Source organism: Aptenodytes patagonicus, chromosome 13, assembly GCF_965638725.1.
Source record: "Aptenodytes patagonicus chromosome 13, bAptPat1.pri.cur, whole genome shotgun sequence".
NCBI classification, from domain to species: domain Eukaryota; kingdom Metazoa; phylum Chordata; class Aves; order Sphenisciformes; family Spheniscidae; genus Aptenodytes; species Aptenodytes patagonicus.
Genome location: NC_134961.1, coordinates 8,539,013 through 8,552,672, shown reverse-complemented (window position 1 = coordinate 8,552,672; position 13,660 = coordinate 8,539,013). Strand labels below are relative to the sequence as shown.

General features: G+C 44.9%; 1 protein-coding gene across 1 annotated transcript; it reads right to left on the bottom strand.

Moving 5' to 3' along the window:
- Positions 1-270: 270 nt before the first annotated feature.
- On the bottom strand, positions 271-12,364 carry LOC143166563 (cytochrome P450 3A9-like). Its single transcript, XM_076351041.1, has 13 exons — positions 12,064-12,364; positions 9,224-9,317; positions 8,741-8,793; positions 7,516-7,615; positions 6,792-6,905; positions 6,422-6,510; positions 5,243-5,391; positions 4,083-4,222; positions 3,334-3,418; positions 2,788-2,948; positions 2,118-2,344; positions 1,122-1,284; positions 271-903 (listed from the first exon to the last, which is right to left on the bottom strand). The coding sequence occupies exons 1-13, from the start codon at positions 12,132-12,134 to the stop codon at positions 805-807; spliced, it is 1,545 nt and encodes a 514-aa protein (XP_076207156.1). The 5' UTR covers positions 12,135-12,364; the 3' UTR covers positions 271-804.
- Positions 12,365-13,660: the final 1,296 nt, after the last annotated feature.

Genomic DNA, 13,660 nt, shown 5'->3' with positions numbered 1-13,660 from the left:
AGCTGCTCCTGCTGCTCTCTGCAATCCAGCCTCTGTCGCTCCAGCACGGAAAAGGGTCGGCCAGTGCTGAACTGAAGGCAACCTCTTAATCAAACTAAGAGGTGGGATTTATAGTGTTTGTAAAATACTGTACAAATGGGAGGGTTTGATCACATTAAATGAAGGATTAGATTCATTAAATTAAGTAGAAAGCAATGTACATGGTTAATTTAAAGGGTTGAGGTTGAATACAGTTTTTAAATAGGAAGTGATCAGCCGCTATAGACGACATAGAGCAGCTCTCAAACATTTTTTAATGACGGTATTTGTACACACTTTAGTTTAATTAACACATGGCACAAGAGAAGTTTGGTAACTAGGATGTAGTCTCACACCAGTTGTCTCAATTATAACACATGAAATTTCAAGCATCAATACACCAAGAACGTCACCCGTCCCTGCCCAGCAAGGTCTGGTGATTTGCATCTCCATCACACCTTGTTTCTCTGGGATGTGACAGTAATTCCTTCTCTCCAGATGGAGAAGTCCCCTTAGAAGTAAGTGGATGATCAGCTTCTCATTTGGATTTATTTCTTGTTTTCTGCAATCAAAATTAAGGGGACTGTGTATTGTCACTGCCCAGTGATCCACATTACATTTCTGACAGCTATGTTTATTAGTAAATATGTAGTAATTGCTTCCAGAATTAACTAGAGCTCCTCTGCCGTGTCTGTACGTGTAGGAGAGATTTCCTGCAATGTGTGATCCCTTTGTTGGCACAGCACTCATTAGATGCCAGAGAATTGTTGCACACACGGCTGGGTTTTACGCCTCTGCAGGTGCGGTGTGGGTTCGGGGAACTAACTTCAGAATAATCAGTTTCTCTGGTTTTAAGAATCCCTGTGAACTCAGCTTAAGAGGGATCTGCAACAATAAGAGGAAAAACACACTTGGAGATAGACAAATTAAATAAGTAGAGATTAAAGGAAAGAAACTTGGCCACGGTTTGGACATAACGATCCATAGTGCCTGACAGCGCACCTCCCCCTGAAAGTGCAAAGCATCTGGTGTCAGCACCCACAGTGAGAAACCAGGCACCTGGCTCTTCATGTGCAAGTTTCAAAACATAACGTGCTCCTCACCTGAGTTTCTTTGCAGGTCTGGAAGGTGAAATGTTGCAATAGGGTGGTGATGGCAACTTTCAGGGTGAGGAGAACAAACCGCATCGCAATGCAGTTCCTGGGGCCAGCTCCAAAGGGCAGGTACGTATATGGGTCTATGGCCTTTTTGTTTTCCTTACTGAACCTGGATAATGACATGGTGGGGGAAAAAAAATGAAGGCAGCAAAAAACCAAAAAGCTACACATCTGTATTACTTATCCAGAGATCTCTTGCTGGTGCCCTACAGAGACTCGTTTGTTTTTTCGCTAAGGTATCTCAGCATACCCCAGCAACTGAGTGCTGTGTCAGAGCCCTCGTCCAGGATGGGGTGCGATCCCACTTCAGGGTTTAGTTAACTTCTACTCTGGATGGACAGAATTAAAGAGCAATGTGAAAATCTACACGCTCTCCCAAAATAACTGATATTTCCTATCCGTTGTATTTAGCGAGAGAGGAACCAGGGGTTTGTCTGTTAGGATCAGCTTATGGCTTCAGGCTTGCTGGGAACCAGAGGTTGATACCAATTATAAAAATAACCAACTAGGGAAAAGCTATCACTTCCTTGAAAACAAAGAGGGAAGGCAACTCTGGAAGGAGCAACTCTGGTATATTTTGTAGCAAAGCCTGTGTGATGGAAACAGGTTCAGCAATGAAGATTACACAGAAAGATGGCTGGCAATTACAAAAAAACTCACCACCTACCCACTCTGTCAGCAAGCCCAAAAACTGTGTATAAGATGTTGTGAGGTACCAGTGTTATTCCCCCAATAAGATTATGATGTTTGAAACCCTGCTTTAAGTGCAAAGCTCATTTTCTTCTTAAAATGACATTCCCACGAGCCTGCAATTTCTCATCGGTATTGTTTGTAAAAAGATAGGAAGAACACCATTAGGAAGCTAATCAGAGATTAATACTTAATTACTACATGAGGAAAAAGCAGCATGATACTTCTTCCCTTTCATTATGCTTTTTGTACCTTTCTGGTCTGAACTCTTCTGGGTTTGGCCAGTATTCGGAGTTGTAGTGCAGGGTATGGGATGGGATCATAACAATGGCTCCTTTGGGAATGGTCACTCCATTTATTTCTACGTCTTTCTTGCAGGTTCTCTCAAGCCGTCCTCCAATGGGGAAGAGCCGAAGGGTTTCGCTCACTGTCATGTCAAGATATTCCAAATGCATCACTGCTTCATATGTGAGAGGAGCCTGTAGGATGACAGGAGAAAGGTGACCAGGTATGTTGGCATGAGGATTGGATTGTCCCAAAATGAATGCTGAGACCAGAGTGTCCCCAACCCTTGCTGCCCCAACTATGACTCAGACTCACTGAAGAACAAAATGCAAGGAAGAAATTGAGTAATTGGCTTCATTTTCCATCCCTGAGTGATGGAAATGCCTGGAAATCCACATCCACTTGTGCATGGGTGCAGAGTATGGCAAATGGGTTTGTGCAGTGGGGTGGTCCGTAAGGTTTCAGCTGCCAAAATAAAATCGCCGCAGGGCTGAGTTGTCTCAGTGCGTGTGCCTCTGAGAGCTGTCAGAAGATCCCAGGAGGAGGGTGTTTAGGAGCTAGAGATTTCTCATTGTCTTGACTGAACAAGGAGGACAGCAGGGCAGAGGGTCTTCACTATCACTCAAGGTCCCCTTACCTTGTTGGGTAAAACGGTGTCGATTTCCTCCAGCAATTTTTGCTGCACGTCGGGATGTGTGGCCAGTGCATGCGCCAGGCAACAAAGCACGTTGCTGGTGGGCTCGTAGCCAGCAAAAATAAACACGACTGCTTGTAACAGGATCTCTCTGTCAGTCAGGCCTGTGAGGAGATGAGCAAAACTGGTGTTGGTTTGTGGTCTCAGCGAGGAACAGGTAGCAACGAGCGGGGTTGACACAGGTTTGTTGTGGTCATTTTCTGACAGCACATTTGTAGCTACTCTGCTATCTGTCTGGAAAAAGTCATTTGATAGAGGACCCAGATGATTTCCCAGGTATAAATAATTGACACAGCAGTCCTAGTCCCTGGCAAAGGACCTGGGGGATTCCCCTTAGCCCCAGTGCTGGCAACAAGGGACAGACTACTGCCTGGAGCTGGTCAGTGGAGATGGTGGTGACCCATTGAGCCTTTCTCTGGGAAACAGCTCCCCCTATTCTCCTTGCTCCCACAGCCCCTGTTCCCATGATGAATATTTGGATGTTGTTACCTTTATATGAGTGATTTGCTTCATTGCTCCTGTCACTGGTTGAGTTCTGGGATTCAATCATCAGCTGCAGAAAATCTACCCTGCCCTGAGAAGAAAAGCAGGAGAGTTTCTTTGACAGGTCCCTTGGGGGGCTCAGATAAGCAGATTTCATAGCCTAAGCACAATTTTTAAACTGAAAGTGTCCCCAAAATACATGACTTCCTTGTTGTAAAACACAACACTTGCATTTTTATTTTGGAAACCTATCTGTCCTTTTCATGAAGCCAGCGGGTGGGAGAGCAGTGTCTTGAATGAATTTCAGGATAGGGATCCAAACTCTAAAAGGGAGAATTTTGACAGGAAGCAGCTGCAATTTTTGAAAAGCGAGAGGGGAAGATGCAACCCTGAAAGGTGATATTGCTGCTCTTGTGCTGCTTACTCTGCTCTCTTATCCTCTGCCTAATCTTCTTCAGGGAGTCTCTTACTTTGTCGACTTATTACAAGTTTTGCAAACCCAAGCTTAATGCAATTCTACCGAGCCTTTATCTGGATTTAGCTTCAGATCATGAATGCACAAAGTCCACGTCCTTCTCTGCCAGAATGGGTCAGGTGAGGCTTTTCTGACAGTATTAAAATCAACTGTTTACACTTAAGTAGATTCAGGGTTTTGTTGAGTCATTGTACTTTGGCTTCACCTTTGATATAATCACTCTATATTTCACTTAAGTGTATTTTCTGCCACAATTGCTAGCAAATTCACACTTGCTTACCTTGTAAGTCTCCTTTTCACGATCCTGCTTAATTTTGGAGATGGAGCTCATGAAGAAATCTGAAACACCACTGGGGAAGATACTTTTATTTATCTTGGCCAAAAGAGGAATAATGAATGGACATACAGCTGAAAAACAAACTGAGAATAAAATCGCACACTGTAAACAAACTCCACCTCATATAAGATAGCTATGGGTGTTACTGAGGAAGTAATCATGCTGTTGAGAAATTATTTCCTCTCTTGATTTCTTTACCTGGGCAAAGCCTGGGCTTTGCCTTTTTTCCTCTTTCTCTTTCTTGGGATAGTTTGTCTTGACGCAACCCTCCCCCAAGTTCCTGTCAACTGGGCACAACTGAGGTGGGTATAATCTTTGCTTTAAGAGATGCCACCTTCTTTTTCTAAGGCACTGCTTTCTAGGGACAGGTTACTTCTGTGCATTGAACAGCACTACGCAAGGAATGTGGCTCAAGAAATATTGCAAGTTCTGAACTCTTTTTTTTCAGGCTGAGCTATTCACTGCCGTGCTATGCTCATGCAAACGTTTTCACGTCCCCTTCAGAGCATTTCCTTCATTATAGAAACTGGATCTTGAGCTTGTGTATAGATTCATAATATCTACAGCACCAGAACCTCCTCTATGCACAGATCACAACTTTCCCTGTGTTTTAGCAAGGTATCTAACCTTGATTTAAGCTTGCAAGTGATTTAAGGTCCGTCTCCATCACCATAAGCTATTGCACTGCTAGGAAATTGCATCTAATTACAGTCCCCACTCACACTCTCTTCCAGAAAATGCATTTCGCCACCCCCCTCAAGCCTCACAGCTGAACTTGCTTTTCGACCTTTGAACGATTTTCCAGCACTTAGTTGGATATTGGCTGGGATGTTCATATGTTTCTTGCATTGTGGATGCCAAAGGTGGAGGAAGTTTTTACCCATATCCTTCCCAGAAGGATCCTTCCCTTTTAGCATGAAGCTAACAACGAGGAAACAACAAGACAAGTGCCATTAGGACTTCCATCCTAGCTAGTCAAGTTACCTAAGCAATAGTTGATTGGTTAATGTATAGGGTGCACCAGTCTCTGATCTGCTTGCTAAAGTCACGCTTTAGTAGTACTCTGACACCTGAATGAAGTTTTCAACAAAAAAGTCACCTACATATAAAGAGAAAGAGTGGGCTAAAAAAGTCAAACTTGACCAACTTCTTCATCTCTCTGACAAAGGGGTCTTTGGGGTTGTTCATGGAGTCAATGTTCACCCCGAACGACGTGCTGGTGATGATGTCCATGCTGTAGCTTCCAAAGATGCTGAGGAAAGATGGAAAAGATACTGTGGTTAAATATTTGGACCAAGTGAATATATTTTTTTCCTAATGCCTATGTGACATTCATACAAATCCTCATAAGACCTCCTGCCCTGGTTCTGAAAAGGAAATTGGATATATGGTAACTGAAAAGCACTTATAGTGAAAGGGATAGATTTTTAGAGAGCTTTGGTTTCAAGCCTGCATGGGTTTTGAAATCAGACAGCTTTTCTGAGGATTTTAAAACAGCGTGTAGCGACATGAACAGGTTAGTGCAAGGACAGCATGTGGCTCTCGAGCATGTTAGCTTCTTGGGCAGGGGTGGTAACACACCTTGCTTCGAACATGCCATGAAAATGGTCATGTTCAACCCAGCACACCCCTATAATATTACAAACTGTCCAAGCCCTCCTCTTATGGGTTTTTTGGTAGGGGAGAGCTTTGTTGGTGTGTGACTACTGGTGTGCAGCTGCCCCTTCTGCATCTGTGCTTTGAAATTAGGGGTGAAACACACAAGTGTTGTTCCAGAGCCCATATGGAGGGCACAGATGACGATGACGCACCTGGGGCCACGCTACAGCCTCCTGCCCCACTCCCCCCAGCAATGGGGCAAGTGATGGACGAGCATCCCACAGTGCTGTGTGGGGCAGAGAGGCCAGCAACCCCAGTGTCCTGCTGTATAAGAAGGTGGTGCACAGAAATCCTGAGTATGTGCAGGGAAAACTGGGTTTTCCTGGTGGATTTAGGGTTATCTTGGATCTGTGGATTCACGAAGCTGTACTAGAGCATTTTTCTCCCCATCTAATTCACTTCAGAAGACTTTTCTCTGGGTCTCTGCCTCTAGGAAGTTTCACTAACATCCCAGCTTAAATTTTTCAATTTTCAAATTTCCAGCCAGGCTTTCAGCTAGTCCTGCTCTTCATTTCAGAGTTCTGGTTTACCCAGCGAGCAATCTGCATTGCCAGTAACAAATGAACTGCAGCACTTGCTAACAAGGTTTGCTGCTTAGCCTGCTGCTCCTAGCAGCTACTTACTCCTTTACCGGTAGATTGTTGTCCTCTTCCACTCGCTTTTGAACATTTTTCACCAAAACTTCCCCATAGTGCTTCATTATAGCGAACATCTGTAACGCAAACCAGAGATGGTCACTTAAATATAGTACATTTTATTCCTTTAAGACAGGCTTACAAAGACTACAGGGTGTTTCATGAATATTTATAAATAAGATCTTTCTCCTAAGGTTTTATTTTAAGCCTTTTTCATTTTAAATTAGGCATAAATTAAACAGGCCAGCTTAGTTGCCAGGCTCTGACTAAAGAAATCAGACCCCTATAACAATCTCAGCCTGAAAACGCTGTCTACTGACGTTCTGATTTAGTTTGTACCTGCTCCTCTGTGTTTTACCTCCTTTAGTTTCCCACTGGTGAAGGTTGGAGAGAGCACAGTACGAATCCTTTTCCACTGTTCATCTTCAGCTAATGAGACAGCGCTGGCCATCTCCCCTGCTAGATCTATTCGCTAGAGGGGAAAAAGGCAAGGTGTTAAGCCCAGAAAAGATAGCAGCTTCCTTGCAAGGGTGGCAATGTAGCATGCAAGTCCCTGCCCAGGCTATTTCAGGGGCATTACTACTGGCAGCAGGCTAAGGCCTTACAAACAGCCTCTCAAGACACACATACATAAATAATCCCCTTTCCTGCAGTAAACCAGCTGTGAGATGCCGTTTCTATATCCAGAACAAGCAACCCAACAAGCCCAACACCCGTATGTATGTGTGTGTACCCACACCTAACCGTGCCACCCAGAGCCTGCATCCCAGCTGGTGGCACCTGTGCTAGCTGGACCCTTACAGATTCCTGCATGCTCACACAGACTCAAATTCATCCGTATATATAGGTGTGAGAGCAGAATTTGTCTGATGTGCAGGCAAACAGCTTCCTCTGCCAGGCTGGGTATGCAGTCCCAGGCCGTAAGGCAGGGGAACAGTGACATACAGTGGCCGTTTACAGTAATCCCTATAGTGCAGTCACTCGTCTCCTAGGGGAACCCTGCTATATGCTTGGCATGCTTGTCTCCTCCTGTACTTTTGTTTTTTGGACTCTCTGGTACATCACAAAGCTTCTGCTCTTACCCTCCGGTTGGTAAAGGTGGAGTAACAGTCTTTAACCAGCACAGATTTAATGATCTGGGGGTCCATGACAGCCACCACAGGTTGCCTGCCATCATAAATCCTGGTGGGGGGAGGAGACAAATAAACAACCCTTGAAGTGCAAGGCTTGGCTGATGCCCATGAAACAAAATGTGTTAAACAAACGTCCTCCATCACCAGCCTTGCTGTTCTGCAGATGCCTAAGTACAGAAATGTAGAAACTAGAGATGGAAAAGAACTCCCAGGCCTTCTCCCATCTGGTTTTGTAAATGATAAAGGGGGCTAAACACCTTCCAAATTCACTGGGAAATGAGCAGGGCTCAGTCCCTCAAAGGACCAGATACTAAATGAAGCAAGTGTCTTCACTTTCTCCCCTGACTCTCCGTGTTTTTCCAGGCACTTAAACACATTACAGTATTAGAAGGAAACTTGTTCGACCCCTTTCAGACTCTTGAATTGGGTGTCTGGAGACTTGGGCTGACAGCACTGAAATATCCTTGGAGATGAAACTCAATCCTTGTTTTTGTCTTTTTAAGCTGCCAGTTCTGAATGCTTTCCTAGAACAGATGTAGATTAAGTGGATTTATGCACTTCCTCATTTATATAAACATATCTTTTCCAGACTCCATTTTTTAAAGTTGCTATAGGGACCAATGGATGCATTATAGAGGATATGCAAGTTTGTAGCCCAAGTTATAACAGCAGCGATAAAAGTCATAGGAGATGTCCAGAGCAGAGCAACGATAGCTGTACTAGCTCCCACCGCAGCAGGTAAGGATCAGCAGCGCAAGGATGTCGGCAGACTTTGGATCTGCTTCTTCACTCAGTATTGGGAGTCACTCACATTCCTCTGCTGTTGGTAAACCAGAGGAACCCGACCTCCCAGTTCCAGATTCTCCCTTAAGTAAATAGTAGTTTTGCTGCTGATTTTTTTTAGGAGCAGGTGAGGGCCTTTTGTTACCAGTTTTAAAACAGCTTTCATAGTATAGGTCAAAGCAATTTCCATATAGCGTGACAGCAGCACAGCCCTGCAATCATCAGGCTTTAATGTAAGTCACCACGAGCACCCTATCGTTGGTGTGCTCATCGTGCCGGGACCGACAGGGCTGCAGGTAGAGAAAAGGGAGCTTTCCTAATGAAATTTTTTTTCTCTACTTTGTATGGATTCTAGTTTTACCTTAAGAAGAGATCAGTGGTTCATACTCACCCCCAGACTTTCCCATATTTTTGGAAACATTCATTGTCAAACTCCAAGAAACCCTGTGGAAAGCAATTTAAAAATTATCTCAGTGAGGATGCAGTGGAGGGGATGATGTTGGAAAGGATGGGTTGGGTGGAATATCTGTAAACTGATGTTCAGAGCTGCCTTCTGAGTTCTCCTCCTCTCCAAAAACATCACGAAAGACAGCATAAACCTTCGTAGTGCTTGTGAATGAGCTGTTTGCCAGGATGCCAGCAAAGGGCAGCTGTAAATCAGCCACCCATGAGTGCTTGTTTGGAGATGCTGTAAAGGCAAGGCCCCGTGGCCTGTGTTACTGAGCCCTTATCCCACGCTGGCCTTTGCACAGCCCGTGCGTTAGAGCAGAGCTTGGCATTTGGAGATAACTTATCATCGCCATGTATCTGTTTAGCTACAACTGTATGAGCAGAGGTGGATATTTTTGGAGCCGGGAAGGCTTCGGTCACTTACTTTACGATACGCCAGGCATGTCCCAAAGAAAGGCAGAGGTCTTGGCCCGGGAATACCCAACTTCTTGAACAAACCAAATGGCCATGTCCCATACCTATGGGATAGAAAAGACAACTGGGTGCTACATCACCGTGGCCCTGGGGCTGTGAGCTCTCCTAAACCTGGAGACTGCAGCAACATCCCTTTGGCTCTAAGTAGAGGAGGTTGATCCAGGAGCTAGAAAAAAGTGGCCCAAAAGAAAATTGCCCTGTAAGAACTGTTTAATAAACATGGTAAGGCTCACTGCTGCCACACAGAGCTTCAGAGAGATCACTTTGATGTAAACGCAGCTGTCTCCTGAAGGCATAGGTGCTCTGGTGGAAACAGGACCTTAAAGCCTTTAGCAAAAGTCAAAAGAGGAGATCATTGCCAACCAAAGGAGAGGCAGAAAAGGGAGCTGGAAGAAGGAACGCCAAGCTTACATGTTTTTATTGAAGAGAAATCAAAGCAGTGCCAGAAGTGATGTCCCAAACAGAGCTTTTGTCAAGTTGCACTTTAATTTCATTTATTGTTCTCCCTCCCCTTAGCCTGGCGTTAGCTCAGTGGTGCGTCAGGAAGTCTTGTCGTGATGGTTTTCTCTTTAGATTTTATTGACAGCTTTGCAGATTTCTTTCCTCTGAAGCACCCTTTTTGGCAGCTGTAAAGTTATTACTTCTACCTCGGGGCCTTCTGTTTCTCAACAAGGGCCTGGGCTGCAGCCTTTTGAAGCTTATCTTTGGCTGTGTTGAAAGAGCTCCTCAAAATATTTGTTTTTAGTTAGCAGCTGCAGCTTCCCAAGTGAGCAGTTCATTGCAGAAGGGATGTAAAACTGCAAAGGTTTGGCAGAGGGGTGTTATCAGAGATCCTTTTTGGGCCGCGTGGCAGCAGCCACTCAGCCAGCATCTTGGGGATGCTTTCCTGAAAAGCCAGAGTCCAGACTGAGACTTAGGGGGATTTCCGTTGCAATTAGTAACACTTTTCTAAATCTGGGGGACCCCAAATGAGATCAGTCCCCCCAGCACAGGTTCTGCCAGAGGACAAAAGCGGACCTCATTTTTATGGCCCAAACAGAGCAGGCAAAAAACAGGTAACGGTGTGTTTGCAGGTGCGGAAAGGTTTCACAGAGCTCAGTTTGTCAACATTCGACCTTTTCTGTCAAAGGTTAATTCAGTACTAGGTATAAAATGTTTGTGGATTCTCATTTGTAATGTTTATGGGCAGCCGGGGCTGCGGGAGGACCAGGAAACGCCAGGCTGGGCTGGTTACAAAGCCCAGAAACACTATAGGGATATAGACTAGGCTAGGCTTTGTCCATTTGAAACATGGCCAGGAAAACCGTCTAATGCTTTTACAACTAAAATGTGACATGGTTTTCTGCAGGCTGAGAAGGACCTTTCAGTGTAAAGCCAGAGCATAATCATTACTTCTTCTTACCGTGGATGTGAACCAGAAAAGCCTGATATTCCTTCATGTCTGAACTGGAACAGCGTTGCCCCAGATGAACAAGAAGCATCTGAACAACCTCCCTGTGCTATATGGGCAGTGAAATTTCTATTTTAGCTCGGATATCAGAGCACAAAGATCTGGGCTTCATCCCTTTTGCCACAACAAAATTGTAAGTGGCTGCAGAAGGTGGGAGGCTGGTAACCAGCAATCTCAGATGGCCACAGAGTTATTGAAATATGAGGGTTTGGGTCAATAATGAGGGTGGTTGGGCTTTGGGGGGTTTGTTTGTTGGTTTTGGGGTTTTTTTAAGAGTCTGCCCCAAATAGGCTTTCGAGTGATCCAAATCACAGGAAAGGGTTTGAAAAACAGGACTAAAAGTTTCAGAGCTTACTGAACTGCCATGGTTGGAGCATTGCCAGGGCAGACAAATGGGTTGTGCTCGTGTGCACCACATTAATCATTAAGGTTTATGGCTAGCAACATTCTGTCTCTGCCTAAGGGCTTGTCAACACTACAGAGCTTGTCAGTCCAGCCTTGTTGGCAGGGGCTGCCAGCGGAGACACTGTATGTCCCAGCAGAAGGGGGTTTTCAGCTAGCCCTGCTACGCTGCAGGGACAAACAGCATCAGCAAAGCGGACGAAAGCATTTTCTCGCTAGCACGGCTCCTCTGAAGCAGCGGGGTACACTTCTGCCTGATGGAGTCTGTCTGAAAAGCCAGGAGCAGAGAGCTGACCTTGCTCTGGGCTTCATTTCTTCCCCCAGCAAGTGTGGGCTGTGGGGACGGGCACGGGATGCTGTCCCTGCAGGCGTGTGGCAAATCTAACTTCTGCAAAGTGTCCCTACTGGTCCAGGTGCCCGTGCATGGAGCATCTTACCTGAGCACTACGGATGGAGTCAGGAAGAGTAAGAACTGATCCTATGAATTTCTGGTGCCTTTCTGCTGCTCTCCACCTTCGCAGGTCATGCAGCAGTGTCATCGACCGCCTGCTCCCCTCCATAGGGCAACCTCAGTCAGGGAGGCACAGCCTTCCTTAGACTGTATTTCTGTGGAAAATAACCTAACGGATCATGATCCTCACTGAAGCCAGCACCCTGCTGGTAACAAATGCCTGGCACCATTATTATTCGATTATTGCTTTGACGCTTAGCAGCAAGCTCGTAACAGTGCACGGGAACACTCCAAACCTTGGAGCAAGATCACGCGTCTGTACGGTCTTTAGACTCCTCTGCTATTTCCCAGAGCCTCGTTAGAGGCTGGAAATCAGGAAATCACACCTACCTGTTTGCTCTTTGGCAGTCTAGTTGCATGAAAACGAACAATGGCAAGAAGAGGAAAATGGTACAAGCAAAGAACCAATAAAGAATATTTTACTCACGCTACCAGGAGGGCCACAAAAATAAGCAAAAGGGCCCATGTCTCTGTAGAGAAGGAGGGCAGCAGGTTCATTTTGGTACTTCTCTGGTTGGCTTCGAGTTCTGTTTTGATGTGTTTGTCCTAGCTCTGTGGGAAATAGGAGCGTTTTGCAGTGTGCAATCTTTTGTGTCAAATCATATGATTTAGGGGCTGTCCTTCTGTCATGAAGGAGGACTGGAAGACAAAGGTAGCAAACTATGCTAACCTGAAAAACACGATTCATGTGATAGATAAATGCCTGGCTGAACTGTCTAAGGTTCAAATTATTTAATACGTCTGTTGCCAGGCGTTCCAGCCAGTTTCTCTGTTGTAATAGTAATAACTGACTTCTTATTGGGTAATGCTCCTGGGCTCCTACACCAAAATAAATAAAACCAAGTTACAATGAAAGGGTAAATCCCAAAGCAGGTGTTGGTTTACAAAAGGGAAAGAGAAGTGAAAAGGTTATTCGTATATTGTATGACAAGATCTTTTCTGGCAGCTGAATTAACTTTGGTAGAATTTAAGATTTTGTTTAAAATATCTTTCTTTCTGTGTTGTAAAGAGCAAGTGCTGACTGCTTCTGCCTGTGATGGGTCAGAAGCAGCTTCTAACAGAGGCAGGAATTCGCCCCCTATAAAGGCTTCAGAAGTCCACCTTGTTTGCTGGCTTGTGGCCAGGCGTTTTGTAAGAGAAATACTGTCATTCCACAACTGCAAGCAGTTAAAGTACCATCATCTCCAAAACACCAGCTCATGAATAAAAACAGCATCCACCCTTCTGCAGCAGCTGGCAAGAAGACACAAGCAAAGGGAAAACGCAAATTTTGTAATGGTTCTCCTGTAAGGATGGTGCAGGAAAGTGATAGCATCCTAGAGGTATAGACGTGCTAAGAGAAGATTACGATGGTGGAGAAAGCTGGGCTGTTTGGATGGTGTTTGTTAGTGGCCATAATGTTAAGGCAGGAGGCTATATGGTTTGCACAGATGCGTACTACAGCATCTTTAGGGCTTCATTCAGAACTCTAAAATGAGCAATTCCCTTCCTATTGGCAGAGCTGCCATCTTCAAAAGTTTACTGACTGCACTGGGTGCAAATAACTGGGTGTTATGAATATTTGGCACAGTAAATGCCTCATGTCTCCAAGGCCGTTGCTGTGACTGACTCTGCGTTGACTGATAAGTGGATCTCAGTCCACATGGTGATACAAGACATTCTGAGAGTCATCATCTGACTTATCTCAGCAGCATTTGTATCTCATTTCACCTTTGCCTGGCCTTTGCTCTGACCTTCAGAGACAACTCAGTTGCAGATTATTTTGTAATAAACACAGTCTGCTTTAGTTTGACATGAACAGGCAAGTTCATGACATAGCTATAGAAGCCTGTGTTGGGTCCTACCTTGCTTGATTCGGAGATGTTGAAAGACCGTGTGATTAAATAGGTGCTTTCCCATTCAGGAGCTTATCACAGCAGTGATTGTTTTTCCCTTTGCACATTTTGACATAGCCTTGAAATCTGAATTTACTGAGCACCAAATGTTCCTGACTCACCATGTTGGGAAAGACGTTAATACAGTTT